The sequence below is a fragment of the Pelodiscus sinensis genome, chromosome 1 (assembly GCF_049634645.1).
Source record: "Pelodiscus sinensis isolate JC-2024 chromosome 1, ASM4963464v1, whole genome shotgun sequence".
NCBI classification, from domain to species: Eukaryota; Metazoa; Chordata; order Testudines; family Trionychidae; genus Pelodiscus; species Pelodiscus sinensis.
Window position 1 is genome coordinate 147,968,421 of NC_134711.1, and position 22,089 is coordinate 147,990,509.

At 47.6% G+C, this 22,089-nt stretch overlaps 1 protein-coding gene across 7 annotated transcripts in view; it reads right to left on the minus strand.

The window, feature by feature from the left end:
* The window catches only part of BOC (BOC cell adhesion associated, oncogene regulated), a 135,291-nt gene that overhangs the window by 35,159 nt on the left and 78,043 nt on the right, over positions 1–22,089 (minus strand). For 4 of the 7 annotated variants that reach the window (XM_075906705.1, XM_075906681.1, XM_075906690.1 and 1 more), the window contains exons 2-3: positions 2,180–2,336; positions 150–428 (exon numbers count right to left, since the gene is read on the minus strand). In XM_075906705.1, coding sequence (XP_075762820.1) covers positions 150–428; positions 2,180–2,258 — 358 coding nt within the window. In that variant the 5' untranslated portion in view covers positions 2,259–2,336. Of the gene's footprint in view, positions 1–149; positions 429–2,179; positions 2,337–4,130; positions 4,161–9,282; positions 9,372–22,089 lie in introns of those variants that run through there. The other 3 variants (XM_075906664.1, XM_075906657.1, XM_075906699.1) reach the window with 2 other exon arrangements.

Here is a 22,089-nt window from a genome sequence, read left to right on the forward strand (position 1 = left end):
CGGCAGACATCTGTGTTAATGATGGGATTGTATTAGTGGTCTCAGCCTGCCCCGGTGTCTCAGAGGCTGCCAGATCCCCAAACAAAGGCCCAGTCCATGCGAGGGCTCAAAGGCAGAGGAGGAGAGAGCAGAAGACAAAAGCTACTCACTGGCTAATGTCACTGTGGCTGGGACGCTGGCAACAACTCCCTCAGGCACGCGGGCGATGCACTGATACCGGCCCACGGTGTGGTTGTTGAGGGCCAGGATGAGGAGCTTCCCCAGCTCAATGTGGATCCCCAGCGCTGCATCTGACCCCACCAGCTCCTTCCCATTCAGCCGCCAGGTAACGTTGACTTTCAGAGGCTCTACCACACACCCCAGGTTCACCAAGCCACCATACTTTTGGACGGCAGAAGCAGGCTGGACGGTGACCTGAAGAGATTCACCTACATGGTGGGGGCAAGCACAAGATACCCGCATGAGCGTCAGCATATAGAAGAGCAGAGGGAGCTCCCTCCACTGCCCGACTACGCACCCCGGGCCTGTCTCCTCACGCAGAACAGCCCTTGGAATCCTGAAATGACTGGGTCAAGCAGAGAGACGTCTAAGCTGGAAAATCCAGCTCTGGGATTCAAACATCCCAAAGCTTAAGTGTGTGTTCAGATCCAGGGGTCTGATTCGGTCCATTATAAAGCTGGGACTGTAATTCTGATCTCAAAGCCTCTGGGTTATTCAGCGTTCTGGTTCAGACCCTTCTCTCTAATCACGACAGAGGCTGCTGCCGTGGCCAGGAACGAGATGGAGAAGCTCTCTGCGCAGGGATAACAGACCATTTGCAAAACCTGAGCTCTCAGGGAGCTGCTTAGCTTCCAGGAGAGGGACACAGAGAGCTGGGTGTTCAAAGCATGCAGAAGGCAGGCTAGGCTTGTCCAGGCAATGGAGCAAAGGCAGATTGAAGACTGAAGTGGAGCCAGAGCTTCCAAAATGTGGCCTTCTCGGGAAACATGCTGTCCCCTCCAGACAGCCTCTCACCCCGGCTCAGCTAGAGGCACGCAGCTACTGCTTCCTCTCCTGTGCTTCAACGAGGCATGAGCACTGGACAGTACACTGAACTAGGGATGTTAAATATCAGTTAATTGAACAGTCGAGTAAACTCATGAATTCTTATCAGTTAGTCGACTATTCTACAGTCCCCAGGGGCGGGGCCAGCAGCAGCACAGTGTGCCAGGCGGGAGCTAGCCCAGTTTAAAAACCAGCTCCTCTTGCAGACTGGCTGCTTGTCACCCTGCATTGCTGCCTCTGATAAAGAGGCAGCAGTGTGGGATGGCAGCAGCCCCTGTCTGGAAGGGGGTGTCTGAGCTTCCGGACCCAGCATGAATCGGAACTGAGCTGGGCTGCCTGCCTGCCTGGCTCCTAATACACTTTAAATGCAAAGCCGCAGTGGAAGGAGGTCATGGACCTGGCATGAGCCAGAACTGAGCGGGGCTGCTGGCCAGCCTGCTAAAAAATTTACTGGTGGGAGGAGTGAAATGCATGTAGTCTATAGCATTTAATCAATAAGCAAAAGCTTATAGATTAATCAACTACACTATTTCATCTCTACACTGAACCCCATAGATCAGCTCTTTTTGGCTGGTTTCCATGCTGGCAGTAAGTGGTCAGGCAGCAGGGATCTGCTGTGCACTTGGCAAGTGCGGAACGGGAGCCCTGGTTCTCGAAGGTCCTTTCTTAGCCCTCCCCTGCCTCGGGGCAGGTTTCCAGAAGGAAAGGTAGCTTGATGCTCTCGCTTGCCACATGACTTCTTGAGTGCTGGAAACCCTACCCAGCCCCCGTGACATGCTTCTCCACTGCCACCGGCCTTCAAGAGAGGGCACAAAGGGGCAGGTTGTGTGGCAGTGGCTATCTGGACCGTGAATATGGCAATCACTGCAAAAGGGGGATGGATTGTTGGCCATGGGTTGAACTGGGTAAGCAGGAGTAGGATCCCCTTCAGGTGTGGGTGTTGTCCGTCAGGTTAATGAAGCAGTGAGGTCAACAATGCCTCCTGCGGCGTGTGTGGCTGGGGGAGAGACTGTCCAGTTAGGACTGGGTGGGGCCAATCCCTTTGAGATGGAAGCGGGGTCCATTCCTTGTAGACAATACGGGCCTGCCGTTATTTCCAGGCAGAGTAGAACAGGAGGGAAGGAATAAAACTCACCCAAATTAGCAAAGTAACCAGCAGCTGCTAGGATCAGACAGGTGACAGCAGCCATTGGTCTCTTCCTTCCTGGGGTCATTGTCACCCTGTGCAGCGCAGCCTGGAGCAGAAGGACCCAGGCGGGGCGCCCATAAGCTGACACAGGGTCTGTGGCTCTCTGCGGATGACAAGAGCGAAATGATCAAACGTGATTCTCAGGTGATTTTTTTTTCCTTCACCAGCCCTTCTTGGTTTCTGTAGAGGGAAGCCCACAAGCCCCAGTGACCACTGAGACTGCAAGCCCGCACTGGTGGACAGAGTATGTGTGTGGTGCTTCCTTTTTCACACTCCTCACCCTGGGAAGTGGGGGGTACTGAAGGCATCTCTGGCTTTACTGCCTCCTTGCAGGAAGGTGCCCTGTGCTACTTCGGTAGTGTCTAGCCATCTTATGGGGCAGTAGTGGCTTAAGAGTACTTCTCTACAGGGGCGGATATACCGCAGGGTGAATGGGGCGGCTGCCCCGGGCCCCGCGCTTCGGAAAGCCCCGCGCATGCGCCGTGGCGCTGCTGCGCATGCGCGGTGGGAAAGGGGGGCCCCCGCGGAATTATGCTGCCCGGGGCCCCGCAAAACCATCATCTGCCTCTGCTTCTCTAGCACTTTCCCCCAGAGGAGTCACTCAAAGGAAGCACTATACCATTAGTGAGGCTTCACAAAAACTCTTGTTTCCTGAGGACAGACTCCGGCACAAGGAGGTTAAAGGTATCATTTTTAGGAGCGTGCTGGACATCATCAGTTGCCATGGACGTCAACAGTGCACGGTCAGCACTTCTGTAAGCCTGGCCCTAGGTGACCTGTCACCATCAGCCAGCCATGGCATCAAGTGTCAGGACGACACAAAATCTCACAAGGCACTACAAACACCCCAAGACAAATTACACCCACTGAGGACCATGCTAGGCAATCAGTGTGCACCACACCTCTTCCAGGAGCAGAGCAAATATTTCCAGCTAAGTGCTGCTTAAGATTTTTGCTTGCCAAATGCTGTTACCTCCCCCAGGGCTGTGGTTATAACACAGCATTTTGGTTTAAATGCGGGGGCCGGGAATCAGCAAATGGTTCCTTGCAAGAGCATACATGCTCTTTGGAAGCAGCAATTATCTCAGGCTATTATAGGCATGTAAAGGGTTAACCAGTTTCCCAGTAAGCATGAGCCTTACCAGCATGCTTACTAGGTAACTAGTTAACCAGAAGCCCGGCCTGGCCAGAGCAGCCCCCGCACCCATGGTGTGGTGCTGTGGGCTTGGCCTGGCTGGAGCAACCCCCGGCTCCAGGGTTTACCAGTTAAGCTTTGTAAATGGCAATTAACATCCCTACAGGCTATGTTGAAAAATTATGTTATCCCTGGAGTTCCCCCCTTGCTGCTCATTTCAGGTTTGTAGGAATCTAACTGTGAAAGAAGAACAGTTGGGCCAACCACCTGGGATGCAAACCTAGCCGGACAGCAGGCAAACTTCACGTAGTTTGGATCCCAGCACTGCCTGCAAGACTCTCAAACTTTAGCAACCCCTGCGATGTACCTAGTGGGAGTTTGGAATGAGCCACCAATGCACAAGCCGGATAAGGTGGCTGTAGGTTTTGTGGCCAAGAACATTTTACCCAGTTCTTCCCAAAGAAACCTTCAATATAAAATCAGGACCACCTGCAACCAATGACTGGGGATTTAAGGAAAATAGACATTCCTCCTGTGTTACGTGGCAGTATGTGCAAAGGCTTCGCATGCCCTCTAGCAGCAGTGCTAATGGGAGCACTTCTTAGTGCAGGAAGTCGTCAGTGGGAGTGTGCTGCTTAGTTAATTACTGGGACTAGCTGGCTGGTCCCCTAGTTCGTAGGGTCAGAGGAGAAGCCAAAGACATACTAGACTACAAAGCCAACAAAGGAGACAACGAGTACCAAAGAAATCCACGTTTTTTACCATCAGAAGAGCCATGTTGTCAGCTGGCAAATTGCTATTGGGATCTTCCTAGTGTCTGAGTGTATCAAAGCTGTGCTAACTCCTCCAGGCTTTCACACCACAGTCATCACTCCTGCAGCCTATGCACCGCTTAGCACATGCCTCTGTCCCATAGACCCTTCCCACCTCCATTCCAATTAAAGGGAAAAGAAAAGAAAGTTAGATCACAAATGCATCAGGCAACATCGGCTCTCTAACAGAGAGGAGGGGACTGGGAAGTGGTCTTTCTATTGATGAATTCAACCCCCTACAACCCAATCCGGGCTTCCTCCCTCCAGTTCACACATCACAAATAAATACAGAGCAAATGGAATACGTGGATGCCTTCCAACTGGATGAGCTCCATGGGTAGATGACATTCTCTGTCAGGCTACGTCTACACTTCAGCCTTTTGCAGGCAGAGAGTATGCTAATGAAGCGCTCATTAGCATTTATCGTGCTGTCATTTGCATATTCTCTGCCAATGCTTTTTGCGCAAGAGGTTTTTGCGCAAAAACAAGCAGTGTAGCCTGTCAGCTGCACCGGGGGATCCCAGCAGTTCCCCATTCAGGGCCACCTGGTCATTACCAGCCCCTCTACCTCCAGCAGTTCCTCAGAGTTTACCAGCCCCGCTGCTGTCGAGGGTTTCCCGGGGTTCCCTGGCCACTGCCGGCCCTGATGCTAGGGGCCCTCCAGTTGCCTGACCCCACTGACACTGGGGGTTCCCCAGTTGGGGTGAAGGCTCCCCGATGCCGCCTGGCCCTGCTAATGCCAGGATTCCCCTGTCTAGCCACTGCTGGCCCAGCCAGGACTCCAAAAACCCCAAGTTCTCTCAGCTGGCTCCCATTCCTGGGACTATTTGGTCCAACAACATCCATGCCAAGCCATGCATGTTGCCAGACCAGAAAGTCCTGGATTTGGGAGGTGCAACCTGTACCAGATTTTGTGAAGGAGACTTAACATAAATGAGAATCAGCCCCCTTACTTATCAGTATCTATGTAATAACATGCTCAGTTTGCCTGTCCCTCTGTGTCCTCTACAGCAGTGTTTCTCAACAACCTGTCTTTGGTTCAGCACTGGTCCCTGAGATCTCTATGATACAGTTTAGGAAGGCAGCAAGCCAGTCCCTAGTATCAAAAATGTTGAGAAGCACTGCTCCACCTGGGACACTCCTCCAGCCCAGCCCAAGATGTCCATCCTGACTAATAACCATTGATGCACCTAACCTCCATGTATTTATCTAACTCTTTTTTTAAGATAGACTTGGCCTTCTCAACATTCTCTGGCAGGAAGTTCCACAGGTTCACTGTGCGTTGTATGAAAAAAATAATTCCTTTGGTCTGTTTTATACCTGCCATCTATTATTTCATTTGGTGATCCTTAATTCTTATGTTATGAGAAAGAATAAATAACACATCCTTGTCTACTTTCTCTTCCCCAGTCATGATTTTATAGACCTCTATAAGGTCCCCCCTTTAATAATCTCTTTTCTAAAGTGTCCCAGTCTCATTAATCTCTCCTCATATGGCAGCCATCTCAGATAATATGATCTGTTCTCCCACACAATTGTTGCACTGTAAACCTTTAATTGGTCACTTACGGTGTGTCTACTCATGCAGAATTACTATCCTTATGTCAATAAATGCAAACAACATTGCTGCTGTACGGACGCTAAACCTGCAGTGTAGACAGAACTAAGGTGGTGCTCCCTCCAAACCTGCACGGAGCATGCCAATAAAAATGCCTGAGCCCTCTTTGCACAAGTGTGTATGCCTTAAGTCAATGATGCAGCTAAACTATTGATAGCAGTTGCTAGAGTACAGAGACTAATAACACTAGTGTAGACAAGATTTGTCACGTGGCTTAGGCCTAAAATGTGGGTGGCTGTTTTAGAAGATCTAACAAGAACCAAAATCTTTTCAAGAAATTAAAAAATAACAAGAAACAGAAATCAATATAATTCTGGGAGGTAGGATTTAAGTCTGTCCCTGCAGTGCTGGAAGCCTACAGCGAGTAAAACTGCCAGTTTCCCTGTCCAGGTGGACAGCTTTGGTAGGAGCAAGGAATGAATAGTGGAAGGAAAAAAAGGTGCTTCTTGGAGTATGTGGTGGGGTAGGGGTAAGGGCCTCCCTAGCCCTCTGGCCAGGGGCTTTGTACTGAAGCAACAGTGTGCAATGCACCCTTCCCAGCTAGGACCAATGTGCACACGATTACAAAACTCATTGCTGACATTGGCAGAAAGGTGAAGAGCAACGTGTGGCAGAAAATGAAGACGGATAAATTCATTTGGCACTTAATCAACTAAACGGCATTGTAGGTGGAGTGAGAACAGGATATTTAACAGACTAAAGGTGGGGCACTTCCCCAAATCCCCCAGCCAGGGTACCAGCACTGAACGACGACCTTTCTTTCACAAAAAGTGAATAGCCAGCATAAAGAGGGGGAAACAAATGAAAGAATTAATTAAAAACTGAAAGAACAGTTAATATCCAAGTCCAGATTTTCATATCAGCTGCACCCACAATTAAGTTTGCCAACTTTCTAGGTCACACAAAACTGAACACCCCTTTCTCCACCCACCCTGAAGCACCACACCCCATCCACTCTCCCTGTCACTTGCTCTCCCCCACCCTCACTAGCTTGTTTTCACTGGTTTGTGGCAGGGGGTTTGGTGCAGAAAGTGATGAGGGCTCCAGCTGGTGATGAGGGCTCTGCAGTGGGGCCAGAAATGAAGATTCAGCATGCAGGAGGGGGTTCTGGACTGAGGCAAGACAAGAGGATGGAGTGTGAGCTGTGGGGAGGGGGCAGGGATGAGAGATTTGTACTGTGTACTGTCTGTCCACTGGCATTGCTCCCATGGCTCCCATTGGCTATGGTTCCTGGCTAGTGGGAGCTGCAGAGCCAGCCACTGGGGCAGGGACAGCACGTGGAGTTCCTAATGCATCAAATGGAAATTCTGGTCCCAATGTGGTGGTGGTAGTAACACAGGCAAGAATTTCAAGTACGCAGATTTCTCTCTCAACAGCGTTCCTGTAACCCACCAGCCTCTCTTTGTATCTGGGAAGGGGAAAGGTTTAGAAATCAGCAGCTCAACCCCTGATTTGTGAAATGTCTCCATCTCCCATCTAGATTTCTGTTGCGTGCACAGAGGTTGCAAGCCCAGTACGTGTTCCTCTGGCCTCGCGAGCGGAAAGGATTACAGTCCCATAGCAACAAGTTCCATCTTTCTACCCAATTATGTAGTAGGATTTTCTGCTCAAAAAATGTCCCTACCTTCCTGGAAGGCAGGTGCACCCAGAAGCACCCCTTCACATTCCATCAACATGTGAGCCCTGCTCTATCAAAAGCCTACACTCACCAACTATTCTGGGAAAGAAGGGGTTAAAATCTTACGCGGGGCGGGGGAGGATTTGACAGAACCTCCCCCCCCCCCCCCCCCCCCCGCCCCTTTTTAATTATTTCCTATCAGGTTAAAATAACAATTTCCTGTCAGTGCAGTGAAGGTATCAAGTCCCCTTCAGACAGTCCAGTAAATCAAAGAACTGGGTCATTAGCATAGTGAGATTAACAAGGGCTGCATCAGATGTGTGAGGTGAAAAAGCTGTCAGCCCAGTTCTCTGCCACACACACTGCACTAGGGGGTGGAGTGGCTGGGGGCAAGAGAGCAAGAGAGAATGAGGAGGGGAGGGAAGAAAAGTGGGAGACAGAAAGAGAGATGGGAGGAGGAGATGGGGCCAGAGTAAGCACACTTTGCATTAAACACAGGCAGCAATAGAAGTGTTTGCTGATTAGAAACTGATTGTTTTACTGAGGAAATGCTGCCCACAGACCTAGGCCCCCTCCTGCTTAACAAGGGCCAGCCAAACAATTCATGTTACTACCACACTGCCTGTAATTTATGAGAGTCTCAAAAGGAAACAGCCCCTTTCTACCATTGGGCATCCAGGGGAGGGGAAGTGGTGTGTGGGGAAGAAAAGTGAAAAGCCAAAATAGACCAGAAGGCTGAAGGTCAGGAGAGTGTACCTATCTCTTGTGCTTTGGACCAGATTAGCATAGGCTGGCATTGTGATTCAGTGACTACAGCATAGGACCAGGAGTGATGATACTTGGGTTCTGTTCCCTTGCCATTGACTCTATGACCGTAGTCAAGGGACTATGCCTATCTTTACCTCAGTTTCCCCATGTTGTAGGGATACCATCACCTTGTTAAAGTGCTTTTAGTTCGGAGGAGAAAAAGTGCAACAGCAACGCTGAGTATTACTCTTTTTTTTAAACTTTAGGGGGTAGCCAAGTTAGTCTGTACAGGTAAACTGACAAAAAAACCAAATAGTCTGGTAGCACTTTATAGACTAACAAAACATGTAGATGGTATCATGAGCTTTCGTGGGCACAGCCCACTTCTTCAGATGACCCTTGTTATGTGCTCTTGTTCCACCTCATAGGGGTGAAAGAAGACAGGAGGAGTTAACCACACCGAGAGATTTAACCATCCATTTCTTCTGTTTGGTGACATTTACAAGGAAGTTGAGGCAGGAGACTAGTTTGCATTGTCAGCATCAGGTCAGATGCAGCAGTCTGTGCACAGTGGTTTTCTGAGAGACCATCCCTCTCAAATACCCAGGCTTCAAACAGTAGAGACATTTGGTTCTATAGACAGATACACCTCAGGGCTTGTCTACACTTAAAATGCTACAGTGGCACAGCTGCAGCACTTCAGTGTAGAGACCACCTATGCCTGTCTTCTCTCAGCATAGGTTTCCACCTCTTGGAGAGGCAGTAGCTAGATTGACAGAAGACTTCTTCCACCACCCTAGAACAGACCTAACCCTTGGTGCAGACAGCACAGCTATGTCTCTCGGGGAATGGTTTTTTCTTACCCCTGAAAGATGTATCTATGCTGATGTAAGTTCCCAGTGTAAACCAGCCCTGAATCTCTCAGGCCCATCTGTAGATTTTAAGTGGTGCTCATCAGTTCATCAGGCAGGAAGTAATTAAAAATGTAGTCCTGATGTTAGAATTTTGATTGTTCCAGGCTGCTTGACAGTGTGTTCCTTCTTGCATGTAGGAGAAGGGAGAAATAATTATATCTGGAAGAGAAGGATTGTTTTGTGGTTAAGGCACTGAACTCAGTACCTCCAGAGATCTGGTTCAATTCCAGGCACTGTCACAGACTCCTGAGCCTTGGGCAAGTCACTGAATCTCTCACTGCCTCAGTTCCCAATCTGCAAAACAGAGATAATATTTTCTTTCATCTTGTCTCCATTTTGTTTATTTAGGCTAAGTTCCATCAGGCAGGGACTATCTCTATATTCTACAAGTGCCTAGCACAACTGGGCCCTAATTTCTCTTGGGACCCCACTAGTCACTACTAACATGTAATAAAACAAATGTAGGGCTTATATAGTACTTTTCTTCTGTAGATATAAAGCCACATTATAAACATGAGCTGCACTATCCCCATTTTATAGATGGAGAAACTGAGACCCAGAGAGGGTAAGTGTATTGCCCAAACTCACACAGTAGCCAGTGGCAGAGCTGGAAATAGAGCTCAAGCCTTCTGCTTTCTAGCCCAGAACCCTAGCCAATACTAGGCCATGCTAATTTGAAATTGAAATATTAAAAGGAGGTAAGTTACCACCCATCCCCACATCAGAGAGTCTAAACAGGGTTCATTTTAGCACCTGATATTATTAGGGGAGGCACATTAGTTACACTCATTCTCCTGTTGACATTTCAAGGGTGGGATAACTGTTGCGGTGAGAAAAGATTTAACAGTAGTTACACAGTCTGTGGACTCTGTTTAGGGAGAACCTGAATCAGGGAGGGAAACTGACTGGTATCTCTAAAGCTGTAGACAAATAGTTGTATTACCGTTTTTAGTAGTTCTCAAATATTGCATTATAAGGCACATGTATAGAAAGACACAATTAAGATTGTACTTTCATCTTAGTTTTGGCATTCTCTGACTTGGAATGCTTAACTCCATGGCCTTCTCAAATGGCCTGTGTGAAATGAGTATCGTGAGCAGCTGTCCATCTCAGCATGGCCAGTAAGCCCCCTCTTCCGCAGCCTCAGCAGAACAGCACCAGCTAAATTGGCTCAGGAATGTGAACTGCACTCTCAACTGAGAAGTGGTCCTGAGTTGGGAGGGATGGTTGGGTGCAGTATGTGAGGGAAGCTTGCCCTGTAATGTACCTGTTCTGTGTACAGAGAACTTCACTTCTCTGTGCTGCCAAAACCCAACACTTTTAACCACTTCCAAATTCTTTACAAAGATACAAGGCAAGAAAGAGGGATGCCTGCATTTTCCTGTCACATCCCAGACCTGAGCCTTGTTCTGTAATCTTCCTCACTATTGCCCTCCCTCCTTGGAGCACCCAACTGTCATCGTCCAAGTTTCACGACCTTCTGCCCACTCTGACAACGGCCTTGGCCCTTTAAAAGGGTAAAGCCTCCTTGCCAAAGTGTAAAGGAAAAATCCTCACGTCCTTTCTTCAATATCTTGCCCCCCGCCCCCCATCCCACACCACTTAATTTCTCTCTCCCCCCCCCCACACACAACTCCCCCTTCCATTCTTTATAAATTCAATTTGACAACCCTGCTAATTGGATAAACGCCGCTCCCTACACTCTTTAAGGCCGTGCGCTTTTCTTTTCTTGTTTTTGGAGGGCGATTGTGACTGTTCTTTAACACGAATTCCATCTGCTTTATTTCGCCTCTCCCCATTCAACACCCTTCTGAATATTTATGAGGTCTTCATCTCCCCCCCCCTCTTGCTTTCCTAGCTCCCTTCTACTGCACCACCTCATCTCCCCTTCTTCACCCCCCCACCCAACTTCCCTTTCTCCATCCCTGCCTGCCTCAGCCCTTCTCCTCTCCTATCTCTCATTGCCCAGGACAATAACCTTCCAAATGCCCCTCCCCCTACCCCCCACCCATTTTGCTTTAGATAAACACAGGCAGTGTCAAGTGTGAGGAGAAGCGGGGAGGGGGTTCAACTGCCAGTCAAGCCTCAGGTCTTCAATGAGGCCTGGAGGCCTACCCTAATCTGCTGCATGCTTGCCATATGGGAGCTGTGTTGCCCTGGGAAACACTAACAGGCAGAACGGAGCTTAATAGAGTCCACATTCATTGTAATGCAGTGAGATGGCTCGAGGGACTATTGCCCCTTGGGTCGGTTTTCATTCTTCTGTTCCCCCTCTTTCTTCCTCTCTCCCCCACCCCTCCCTTTTTTCTTTCTTTCTTCCTTTCAAAAGCCTGAGGTCCCTGGAGAGCTCTAATCTGGAGAGGCTGGGGGCCTAGAGTTTTGGATTGGGACAGGGAAGGGGGGGGAAAAGAGAGGAGATGGTTGAAGTCGAAGGAGAAGGAAGCAGCAAATAAGCATGCAGTGGGCCAGCTGTCAAGATGTTCCCAAGACTGCTCTTTGGGCAAACATCCAGCCCAAGCTGACAGAGGTGGCTTTGGGGTCCTTCTGGTGTAGCCATCTTTCTCTCTCGAGGGTATCCCTGGCTGCTGACAAGGTCCAGGAAGACTGCGCTATGAAACCACTTGAAAAACAAAATGCTCCAACAAAGCAGAAGCTGTGTTGTGATCAAGATGACCCCCTCCTGCTCCTTTTGTGAGCCACACAGGCAAGGAAGAGCAGCCTTTTAAATTATGTGTGGAAACATCTAACCAAAAGACACCCTCTCTCCCCCTCACAAAAAAAATTCAACTCCTACCAGGAGAAAACTACCAACAGGATTTAGATGACTACTTTCACCATTTTCTCTATCCCTTTCCTACTTGTTTTATCAGCAGAAAATCCACTCTTTTGAGTAACAACTGGGGTAGCATCACTTTAATACCTGAGAGTCCCCAGAAAGAAAGGACATCTCAAGTAGTTGCATAAGGAAAAAATCTCAATAAGACAATGAATCTTTCACACTTCTTAATAGTATCATCTTGGAAGATTGCAAGCAGCAGTCCAGAGTTTTGTAACTCAATCTGCCTTGCGCTCTAAAACAAACTTTTGGAGAACAGGGAAGGATTGGCCTGTAAAACCATTACAGCAACGTCACTGCTCTCTTCATGGAGATTTGCTACTTATTGGGCAGATAACATCTTCCTTCCTGTTTTTTGTGGGTATGTCCCATGGATGCTGCAAACTCAACTCATGGAACAGTTAGACATCAAAATTTATTCTGAGCTCTGCAGCAGAACATTGCATCTGCACATAGTACTGGAATTGTGAGTAACGCAGGGTCACATGTGGACAATAGCATGATGTAGAGATGCAAAAAAAATCACAGTGCTAGAATAATATGGGTTAACACCATGCTGATTTTAGAAGCAAGGGATTTACTGTACTGGATCAGACCATTTGCCCATCTAGTCCAGTATTCTACCTTCTGCCACCACAGAATACTAATTCATGTACTATTTGTGTTATAGTATTACTCTGAGGGCACTGTCAGGGTTGGAGACCTTTTGTGTTAGGTGCTGTATTGATTATGAAGTTATCCGCCTCCTTTCAAATCCAGCTGCAGTATTTTGACCGGCAGGGCAAACAATTGGTACCCTACTCCTAGATGACAGGTCACAACTAACCAGTGATCGGTTTTAAGTTAAACCTCGATTCACTACATTCCACAGCTCTAATTCTCTCTCCCTTAGTCAGTTCTTGCTCTATGGTAGTCACTGGGAAAGAGAGAGAGAGAAATGGGACTGGGTGGGCAGGTGAAGCAGATTCCTTTGCATCCCCTTGCAGTGTGAGAGACAGACTTCAATCAGGTAAACAATTTCAGGAGGGATTTTTTCCCTCCTGCTCTGGCTTCCTAGCCAGCTGCACAGGCTCCTCACCAGCTTCAAGGTGAAAAGCATGCTGGGGCAGGGGGGATATCAGGTTTACCCTGTGGTACCTATCCATATGCAGAATATGCCACTGCACAGGGTACCCAAAAATTTGGGATACCACTAGGATTTAAGGTCCACCCATCTGCCTCTTCTTATCCCAGTTCTGTGGCTTCACTTCCTCCAGAGAGGATCTAGTTGACTTTCTTAAAAGTGAAAAAGCCTGCTAATCCAATTAGCAGACATTGAATCTGTGAAAGAGTCATTTAAGTGGTAATGAAGCCATTTAACAGGCATTTGTCAACCCCAGGTATATACTGTCAGCTTCTGAATGTATTGAGTTAGTCTCCAGGGCCTCAGTATAAAATTTGCTTTAAAAACATTTCTTTAGTGCATTGCTGCAGGTTATAAAAATCACATCTCTAAAAAAATCATAGCCCGCCCCGGCTATCATCAGGCACCAGTTTACTAGTACTGCGTAGGGCCCCATACATTCTAAGAACAGCCCTAACACTGAGGCTATGTCTACACTTGCAGCTTCTTGTGCGAGAAATATGCAAATGAGGCTAAGCGTGGAATATCGCCAAGCCTCATTTGAATACCTAATGAGGCGCCATTTTTGCAGAAGAGGCTCTTGCGCCAGAAGGAGCTGTCTACACTGCCCCTTCTTGCGCAACAAAAACCCTCTTGTGCAACGCCGTTCTTCCTGAAAAGTAATTGGCGTAACGGCATTGCACAAGAGGGTTTTTGTTGCGCAAGGGGCAGTGTAGACAGCTCCTTCTGGCGCAAGAGCCTCTTCTGCAAAAATGTTGCCTCATTAGGTATGCAAATGAGGCTCAGCGATATTCCACGCTTAGCCTCATTTGCATATTTCTTGTGCAAGAAGCCGCGAGTGTAGACATAGCCTGAGTGTCATTACTGCCCACAAACAACTTCAGTAGAAGCTTCCTGGGCTAATTAACACCTGTGGCCATTTTGATCCCCAAACAGCTCAGAATCAGGAGAGGGCAAAGGTAACATGAAAATGACCTCTCCCTCCCATCCCGGGGCTGTGCGTACAGCACCTCTCGGAGCAGTGGCACACAATCACAGGCTTCCACTGCAGGAAGAATCTAAAAATAAGAAAATAAAATTTAAAAAAGGCACCAACCCACACACAAAAAGGCAACAACCATCAAATGATTAAAAGAGAAGGCTGCAAAAAGAATTGTGCCCCAGACAAGCCTTAGGGAATATAGCAAGATCTGGACCCTGGCCTGGAAGAGAAGCCTAGGGAGCCACCCAATATGAACCAAATGATCCACTGAATAGAGGGGGCATGGCCAGCATGTTGGAATTCATCTCCAGGCCTGGGAAAGAGTCTGTAGCATTGGCAAGCCAGGAAGCCAACAGTTCCATGATTGGTCAGGGGATGGGAGTGGAAGGAACTTTGGTTTGCTGGAGTCTGGGCCCCAATTAGATTTAACCCAGCTCTGAACCCTGGTGTTTTGTTACTGAGCCAAACCCACTACCAGAATATCAGACAGAGAGAGAAAGAGAGCTGGCACTCCCAAGTTGGGAGTCACAATTCCCAAGTCACAGATGTGCCTGTGGCTTGGGCATGTTACTCAGGGCACTCGGTTTGTTTTTCATTTGCATCCTTTCCCAACCAAGAAACAACAATTGAACTCAGGGGCAGGGGCTGGAGGAAGGTCTGAAAGGACAGGCAAAGCAGACGCAAAGGGCTGTCAGAGGAGCTGGAAGTGGGGGAGGCAGAAAGGAGAAGGTAGGGAGAAAATAGAGAAAGGGAGATGGCTGGACATTGGAGCTGGTGTTTGGCGGTTCCACTCTGCTAGGTTTTGCCCTGACTGCTAGAGAAGTTCAATCAGCAATGATCAGACAGACCTGTTTTCTCATTGACTTCCCCCATTTATACTTATCCCCAACGGAGCCCCAAGAAAACCCTCCTGGCTCAGCAAGGCCTCACACCAATTACTAGGTTTTGAGGCAATAAAGAGGCAGGACCGCATTGTGCTGGGTGAAAAGGTGATTCATTTTGGAAGCTGTCCCAGACTGACAGATACCTAGCCTCACCACACTGGGCCTCCCTAAAACCTGGTCTGGATTAAATAGTCATGGAATGGGTGGCTGACTGTGTTATAGTCTTTCAAAAAAGGAAGACAGCATAGCATGAAAAGGATGTGACAAAAGAAAAGCTGGGAAGAGATTGATCTTTACCTCCCAAGTCTCATGTGATATGGGTCACGGTCATGGTACCATTGACCATATATTTTACAGCAGAATCAGGAATTTTTTTTTGGGGGGGGGGGTTGCTTATCCACAGGGGGAAAAAAATCAGTTGGGGGACACACATAGGTGAGAAGCAGAAAAAAAAACCTCACTGTGGTCCCCAAATGAGAAGAAGAAAGACACTTCCCACATTGCCTTTGCACACTAGAGCCTAGGGAGGCCAAGCCTAGTAGATTTTGTGTGCTTCAGCCCCACGGGGGAGAGAGAGGGACTGGAGCACCAGCACAGGCTCCCCAATGCTGGGGGTGGGGGGGGTTCCTGAGCCTTGGAGGCTGGATCCAGGCAAGCCAAAGGCTGCATTCAGCCCCTGGGCTTGAGGTTCCCCACCCGTTTTACAGTATTATACTCCAATAGCTACCGATACAATTTCCCCTCTTTAAAAAACAAAAATATGGATACAAATAAAAATTAAAAGCCAAAGACTTCACTGCCATGAAATAATACAGCTAGTTAATAAATACAGAGAAATTCTGTACCAATGTCAAGCAAGAGGGCTAGGGTACCAGACAGCTGGCAATTCAGAGCTTCTTGTGCTCAAAACAGTATTGTGCGGTGCACTCAGATTCAGAGTTGACGGTTATTCATGCTTTCAAAAATCAGGCCACTTATTCAGATGCCAAAATAGGGATTAAGAAGCCTAACATTAGGGTCCTATTTTGTGACAATCTTGGTGGTAATTTTCGAAATTGTAGTTCTTAGACAGCATAGGGTTGACAGCCAGAATATAATGAAAACAAAGGTCACACCAGGAAATAGCTTCACAAAGAATTTGCAAGGAATAACCTAGTGTCTTTCTTGTCTCAGTGAGGAAATGCGTTGTACCACACAAAACAGAAAGAAAGCTTGGACAGATGTTGTTTTTAAATATTCGGCTTTGACATGCTCGCCAAGTGTGTCACACAGTCGGCATAGGAATCCCTTCTAGAGCTAGACCCTTGATCTAGCAAGAGAGAATTGACCAAACTTTTATAATCCAATGGCTCACCAGATGTTTCCTGCAATAAAACACTTTTAGGAGATCATAACAGAGGGTTTGATCCTGCTGCCACAGAAGTCAAGGTGATCTTTTCCTTGCCTTCAATGGAAGCAGCCCAGAACTTGCTGTCAATGAGTCTGAGGCTAGTTTAACCCAGTTAACATCAAATCCAAAAGGGTGCAGGATGCAGAGAGGACAAAGATTTGCCAATACAATCAATACAAAGTTTAATTTCCAGCTGACTGGCTTTGGAGGCATTCCCTATCACATATTGTGTGGGGAACTCTGACAGTTAGCTTGTGCTCTTTTCATCATTGACCTGTAGTCCTGTCCTGAAAGCAGTCTGCTATTGAGTTTTAGAGGTTAATGGCAAAGGGAAAAAAGGGTGACGGGTCATTTTTATTTCAATTTTGCTTCTTTATGATGTATTAGAAGACGCCTGGAAGGTTTGTTCCAAATAAACTGTGAGTGCGAGCATGCACACACTATCACAGATACACACACAAGATTTTGTTTGGGTGGTGGAGGTTTTTGTTTGTTTTGTTAAAAAAACACCTTTAGAAATATCAGGAATGTCAAATCTCGTCTTCCCCGTTTGTGTTGGAGGTCTCTCTGGGAATCAGAGATGTGGACCGTGAGCTTTCACTGTCCATACTGTAAGGTGAAGTTATATCGAATCTTTAACAAAGAGATTTTTCCTCACAGCTGTTTCTCAGGAATTTGTGTTAAATAGATACTGTGAAAATATGAACATTCTGACTACAACTCCCTCCCTGTTTCTATTGCTTAGTTTTCACTTTTAGTATTTGTGATGTCGCAAATAAACTAATCAAACAAACTTTTGGTCGACACAAATCTTCAATTTCAGAATTCAGGTCAGTTTTGGTAAATTGTTTCTGTTAGACAAATAATCAGAAATGTCTAAGCATTTTGATTTTGTTTCAGAAAAATGTTTTGTTTTGGAATTTGTCTAATTTTATAAAAATTAAAACTTTTAAGCCCTTTAAAAATGAAATGAAATCTTTTCAACACTTCATTTTTCATGTTGGGCTGAGTTTGGTTTGGCCACCAAACTGGGAAAAATGGTTATTCATGCAGCTCTAGTCATAAACCAACTAGTTGTGTATGGAGCCTTTCAGGGGAAAGCTAAGGTAAGGCAAGAATTTTGAATATAAAGTACAAGTGTTTATGGAGAGAAAAATAAACCCTTTGGTGTATATCATAGAGAAGCAAACAAGAGATTACGGCCAACATTGGTTTTCCTTTGCAGATCACTTTTAGTGATATTTTTTCTTTGGGAATAAATAGAGGATTTTGGTTTCAAAGGCTGCCAGCCTTTTTTACTTGCACTATTTTTTTCACATTTTTAATTGAGAAAATGTGAAAAAAATTGTGAGCATAAACCAAACTCCTCTGACTCTCTACTAAACTCAGTTTCCCACTGAAATGATACATCAGTAACATTTAAAGGAAAAAGCCCTAGGAGTTCTCTCAGTACCAGAGGCTAATTGAGAAGAGAAAAAAGTATTGCCTATAGAATGGACAATGCCCTGGACCCTTTGCTGGCTCCTGGTCCAGTTCCGGATTAACTACAGGATGCTATCCTTGTGCTCTAAAGCTTCAATGAGATAGCTTGTTCCTATCCCAGACCTGGTCTACGCTAGGACCTTAGTCCGAGATAACTCCACCAAGATCGAATTTGTAAGTGGTGCATCCACACTACTAAACCTGTTATTCTGGAATAAAGGGCTGTGGAATTTGAACTCTGTATTCCTGCTTTTCATGAGGAAAAACATCCATTCTGAACTAATTCGAACTAATTGGCCTCTGGGAGGCTCCTCACAGCTCTGAGTCTGAGGTAGCACATTCACATTAATGGAGCCTGCCTTGGATTAATTTTGATGCTTCCCCGTAGCAAGGTCACGGAAGTTTGAATTTGTTAAACTGGGAATCCAGAAACTGAATTTAGTAATTTTAAATAATTTCCTAGTATAGACATGGCCCCATAGACTACTGGTATTAATACAGGGGTAACTGGAGAAAGTTCTATGGCCTGTCTTATGCAGTCCTGGTGATATAACAGACATTTTTGGTCTTTAAAAACAAAACAAACAAAAACCACTCTGAATCTATGACTGCCATTCCCTGCCATGGCAGCCAGCTCCTCAAGTGCACTGAGAGCAATGGTTCTGAGGTAAAACTTTGGGGGCTGGAGGTGACGGAGTTCACAGAAGAGGGTGATAGAATTCCCCTTTCTCCAAAGATCACGTGGAGACTGACTCTTGATTCTTTCAGACCACAAATCTGGGCAGTCTTTGCCCTAGTCACATAGCCATTGATAGCTCAACTCAGGCTCCCCTGAAGACAATCGCCCGCTCAGGAGAGCCGCTGAAAGAAGGGCAGGGTGAGAATTTTACTGACGGCCATGTTGGAAGGGCAGGTCAACAGGCTGACTAGGAGAACAGCTGTCCAGTTTCATGGGGAGCATTGTCACCACATCTGCTCACAAATACATTCACAGACACTAGCAAGGCAGCTCCCTGACTATGGCTGCATCCCTCCACAAGACCTGGGTCTGAAACTGCTAGAAGGGAGGGGTTTGCCGCTTCTGTTGCCAATGGAAGGCAGCAATAATGAATGGGGTCAGCTTCTGACAGTGATGGTGCTGGTCAGCCTGCTGCAGAGCTTGACTAGAGCACATTCCCCACAACCTCCCTCTTCGCTTGTGCTTATCTTAGCCCCGTCTCCCACCAACTGTCTCCATTGACCCGTAGCCAGGGCAGAGAGAAAGAGAGACATTTTATGGCAGCCTGCAGTACTCACAGGGCAACCTGTCACACTTCCTTTTATTGTGAACTTCTGAGCAGCTTTATGGGATAGTTCACCCATATGTTTTCCCTTAGGGGCAACCCCTACCCAGTAATATTCCCCATTACTCTAGCATCCAGGGTCTCTGTCCAGCGTCAGGATGCCAAGGGTCATACACACACACACTCAGGATTCCTGCCTTAGACTGCTTATAGAGAATGACAGTAACAGGATGTCCCACATGACTCAGTCCCTGGCTCCATGCTTTCCCCCTCCTCTCTCTTTACACTTGCGTGCTGTCTCGACAGACCCAAGGAATGAGACTGTGAATGTGCTGCTTCTCCCCTCTACAGTCTTCACACAATAAGCAATAGGCAACAGTTCCAGCTGGAAAGTTTGCTTTCCTTGACATTCAGTTTACTTTCTTCATTCCCTGCCACTTCCCCCCTCACTCCAAAAGCTCCCTCAAACAATCTTAAGCTTTAAACAAATAAGGTTTTGGAAAGCAGCAGCCTGCTCTCTGTTTCTTTCCCCCCCCCCCCACCAGCCCTTGCTCTCCTACCCTCCCAGCGCAATGGAGCTGGCAAGAGCTGCACATGCACAGAACACAAACACATGGACCGGAGCCAGCTAGGACGCTGCATTTGGCAGAGCAATTTACAAAAGATCGAAGCAAACAGTAGAGGAGAAGAGCAAGAAAGGAGGATGGCTTGGAAGGATTTTACTGCATTCTAAAGCCCCTACTGCACACAGGAACACGTACACAGTTACACAAATGGCTAGGTCTATGCGTTCAGCAAAGATAGGCCTATGCTAAGGTTACCACTTGACTAGTATCTGATCGACCTGGCTAGGTTTTTTTTATGGATTCGCCAGAAAAAAAATTTAATCTGCTGGGGGTTTTCTTTTCACCTGGGTCTACAGATTTGCATTATCATCATAATACACTGGGACAACTAATGTTGAAAGTTTGTGACCCGCTAAGGCTGCTGCCGTATTTCCATTTCTACAGTTTTAATGGATAGCAGATCAAAACTGTTGAAAGATGCAGCCCACCAACATGCAAGGGCACCATGCATTGGGTGGAGGGGGAGGGGGTGTTGAGTCACACAGAATGAGGAGATGCGTTTTCTCTCTAGATACCATCCACAGCTGTCAAAGGCAGAGAGGGTTGTCCTGTGGTTGGGAGTTGGCTGCCAGGCTTTTTGCATTTCAAAAGGTGATAACCCTAACCCAGTGGTTATCACACTGTGGGGCCACCAAAGTGGGTCACAACCCAATTTTAATGGGGTTGCCAAGGCTGGCATTAGCCTTGCTGGTGTCCTGGGCCAAAGCCACCTGGAGCCTGAGGCCAAAACACAATGCGTTAGCATCACACACACACACACACACACACACACACACACACACACACACACACACACACACACACACACACACACACACACAGAGTTGCCTACTGTGTTGGGATTTGGGCTTTTGACACTCCCTCCCTCCCCCAGTGGCAAGACTTACTCCACCATCATTAGTAAAGAGTATTAATTGGAACTTAATGAGAGTCAGGGTATGTCTACACTACAGCGCTAATTCGAACTAACTTAGTTCGAATTAGTTGATTCGAATTAACGGATCCAGACTAAAAAACTAGTTCAAATTAGCGTTTTGCTAATTCGAACTAGCATGTCCACATTAAGTGGACCCTGAACCAGGGTTAAGGATGGCTGGAAGCAGTGCCGCCAGGGCATCAGATGAGGACTTAGAGCGTGGAGCTGCTGTCTCAGGCTAGCCGAGGGCTGTGCTTAAAGGGACCTGACCCCCACCCCGGACAGACACTTCTCAGGGGTGCCCCGTTTGCAAAGCAGTCCTGGCTTGGATTGCCTGGAGTACCCACACTGGGCACATCACAGCACTCGGCCATCAGACCGGCTGCACTTGCCGCAGGCTGCCATCTGGGGAGAGGGGGCAATTGGGGGGCTGCAGGAGAGCTTCCACCCCCAGAAGCCCACAGAGCCAGCCCAGTCCTCCCCATCAGGGGCTCGTACCCCATTCCTCCCTCACCTCCTTCCACTTACCCTTCCCTAGCCCCCCTTCCTGATGTACAAAATAAAGAAAACGTGTGGTCAAAAATAGAACCTCTTTATTGAACAAAACTGGGGAAGACTGGGAAAAGGAGGTGGGAGAGGAGAAGAGAGAGGATGGGAGAGGGGAGGGCAACTAAAATGATCAGAGGTTTGGAAGAAGTCCCATATGAAGAGAGGCTAAAGAGACTGGGACTTTTCAGCTTAGAAAAGAGGAGACTGAGGGGGGATAAGATAGAGGTCTATAAAAGCATGAGTGGGGTGCATCAAGAAAAGTTCTTCATTAGTTCCCATAATAGAAGGACTAGAGGACACCAAAGGAAAGGAATGGGTAGCAGGCTTCAAACTAGTAACAGAAAGTTGTTCTTCAAAAAGCAAAGAGTCAACCTGTGGAACTCCTTGCTGCAGGAGGCTGTGAAGGCTAGAACTAGAACAGAGTTTAAAGGAAGTGAGATAAAGTCATGTAGGCTGGGTCCATGGAGTGGTATTAGCCAGGGGGTAGGAGTGGTGTCCATGCCCAAGGTTTGTGGAAGGCTGGAGAGGGATGGCACGAGACAAATGGCTTGGTCACTGTCTTCGGTCCATCCCCTCCAGGGTCCCTAGGGTTGGCCGCTGTCGGCAGACAGGCTACTGGGCTAGATGGACCTTTGGTCTGACCCAGGACAGCCATTGTAAGCTCAGGGCTCAGGGTCGGGGGGTCTCAGTGGACCACCTTGATTTTCATGCAAACCTGCTCCTGGGTGGCCAGGCTGGCAGCTATCCTGCCCTAGGCAGCCACTTTCCTGTGCCTAGTGCGGAGGTCGTGGACGAGGTCCACGATGTCCGCACTAGCCCAGGCGGGTGCCCGCCTCTTGCGGTCCCGGGCAAGCTCCTGGGAGCCGCCAGCCTGGTCCCGGGAAGAGGGGGAGGGCTGGGGGGCATCAGGTGGCTGGCTCGAGCCGTGCCAGGTGCAGGGT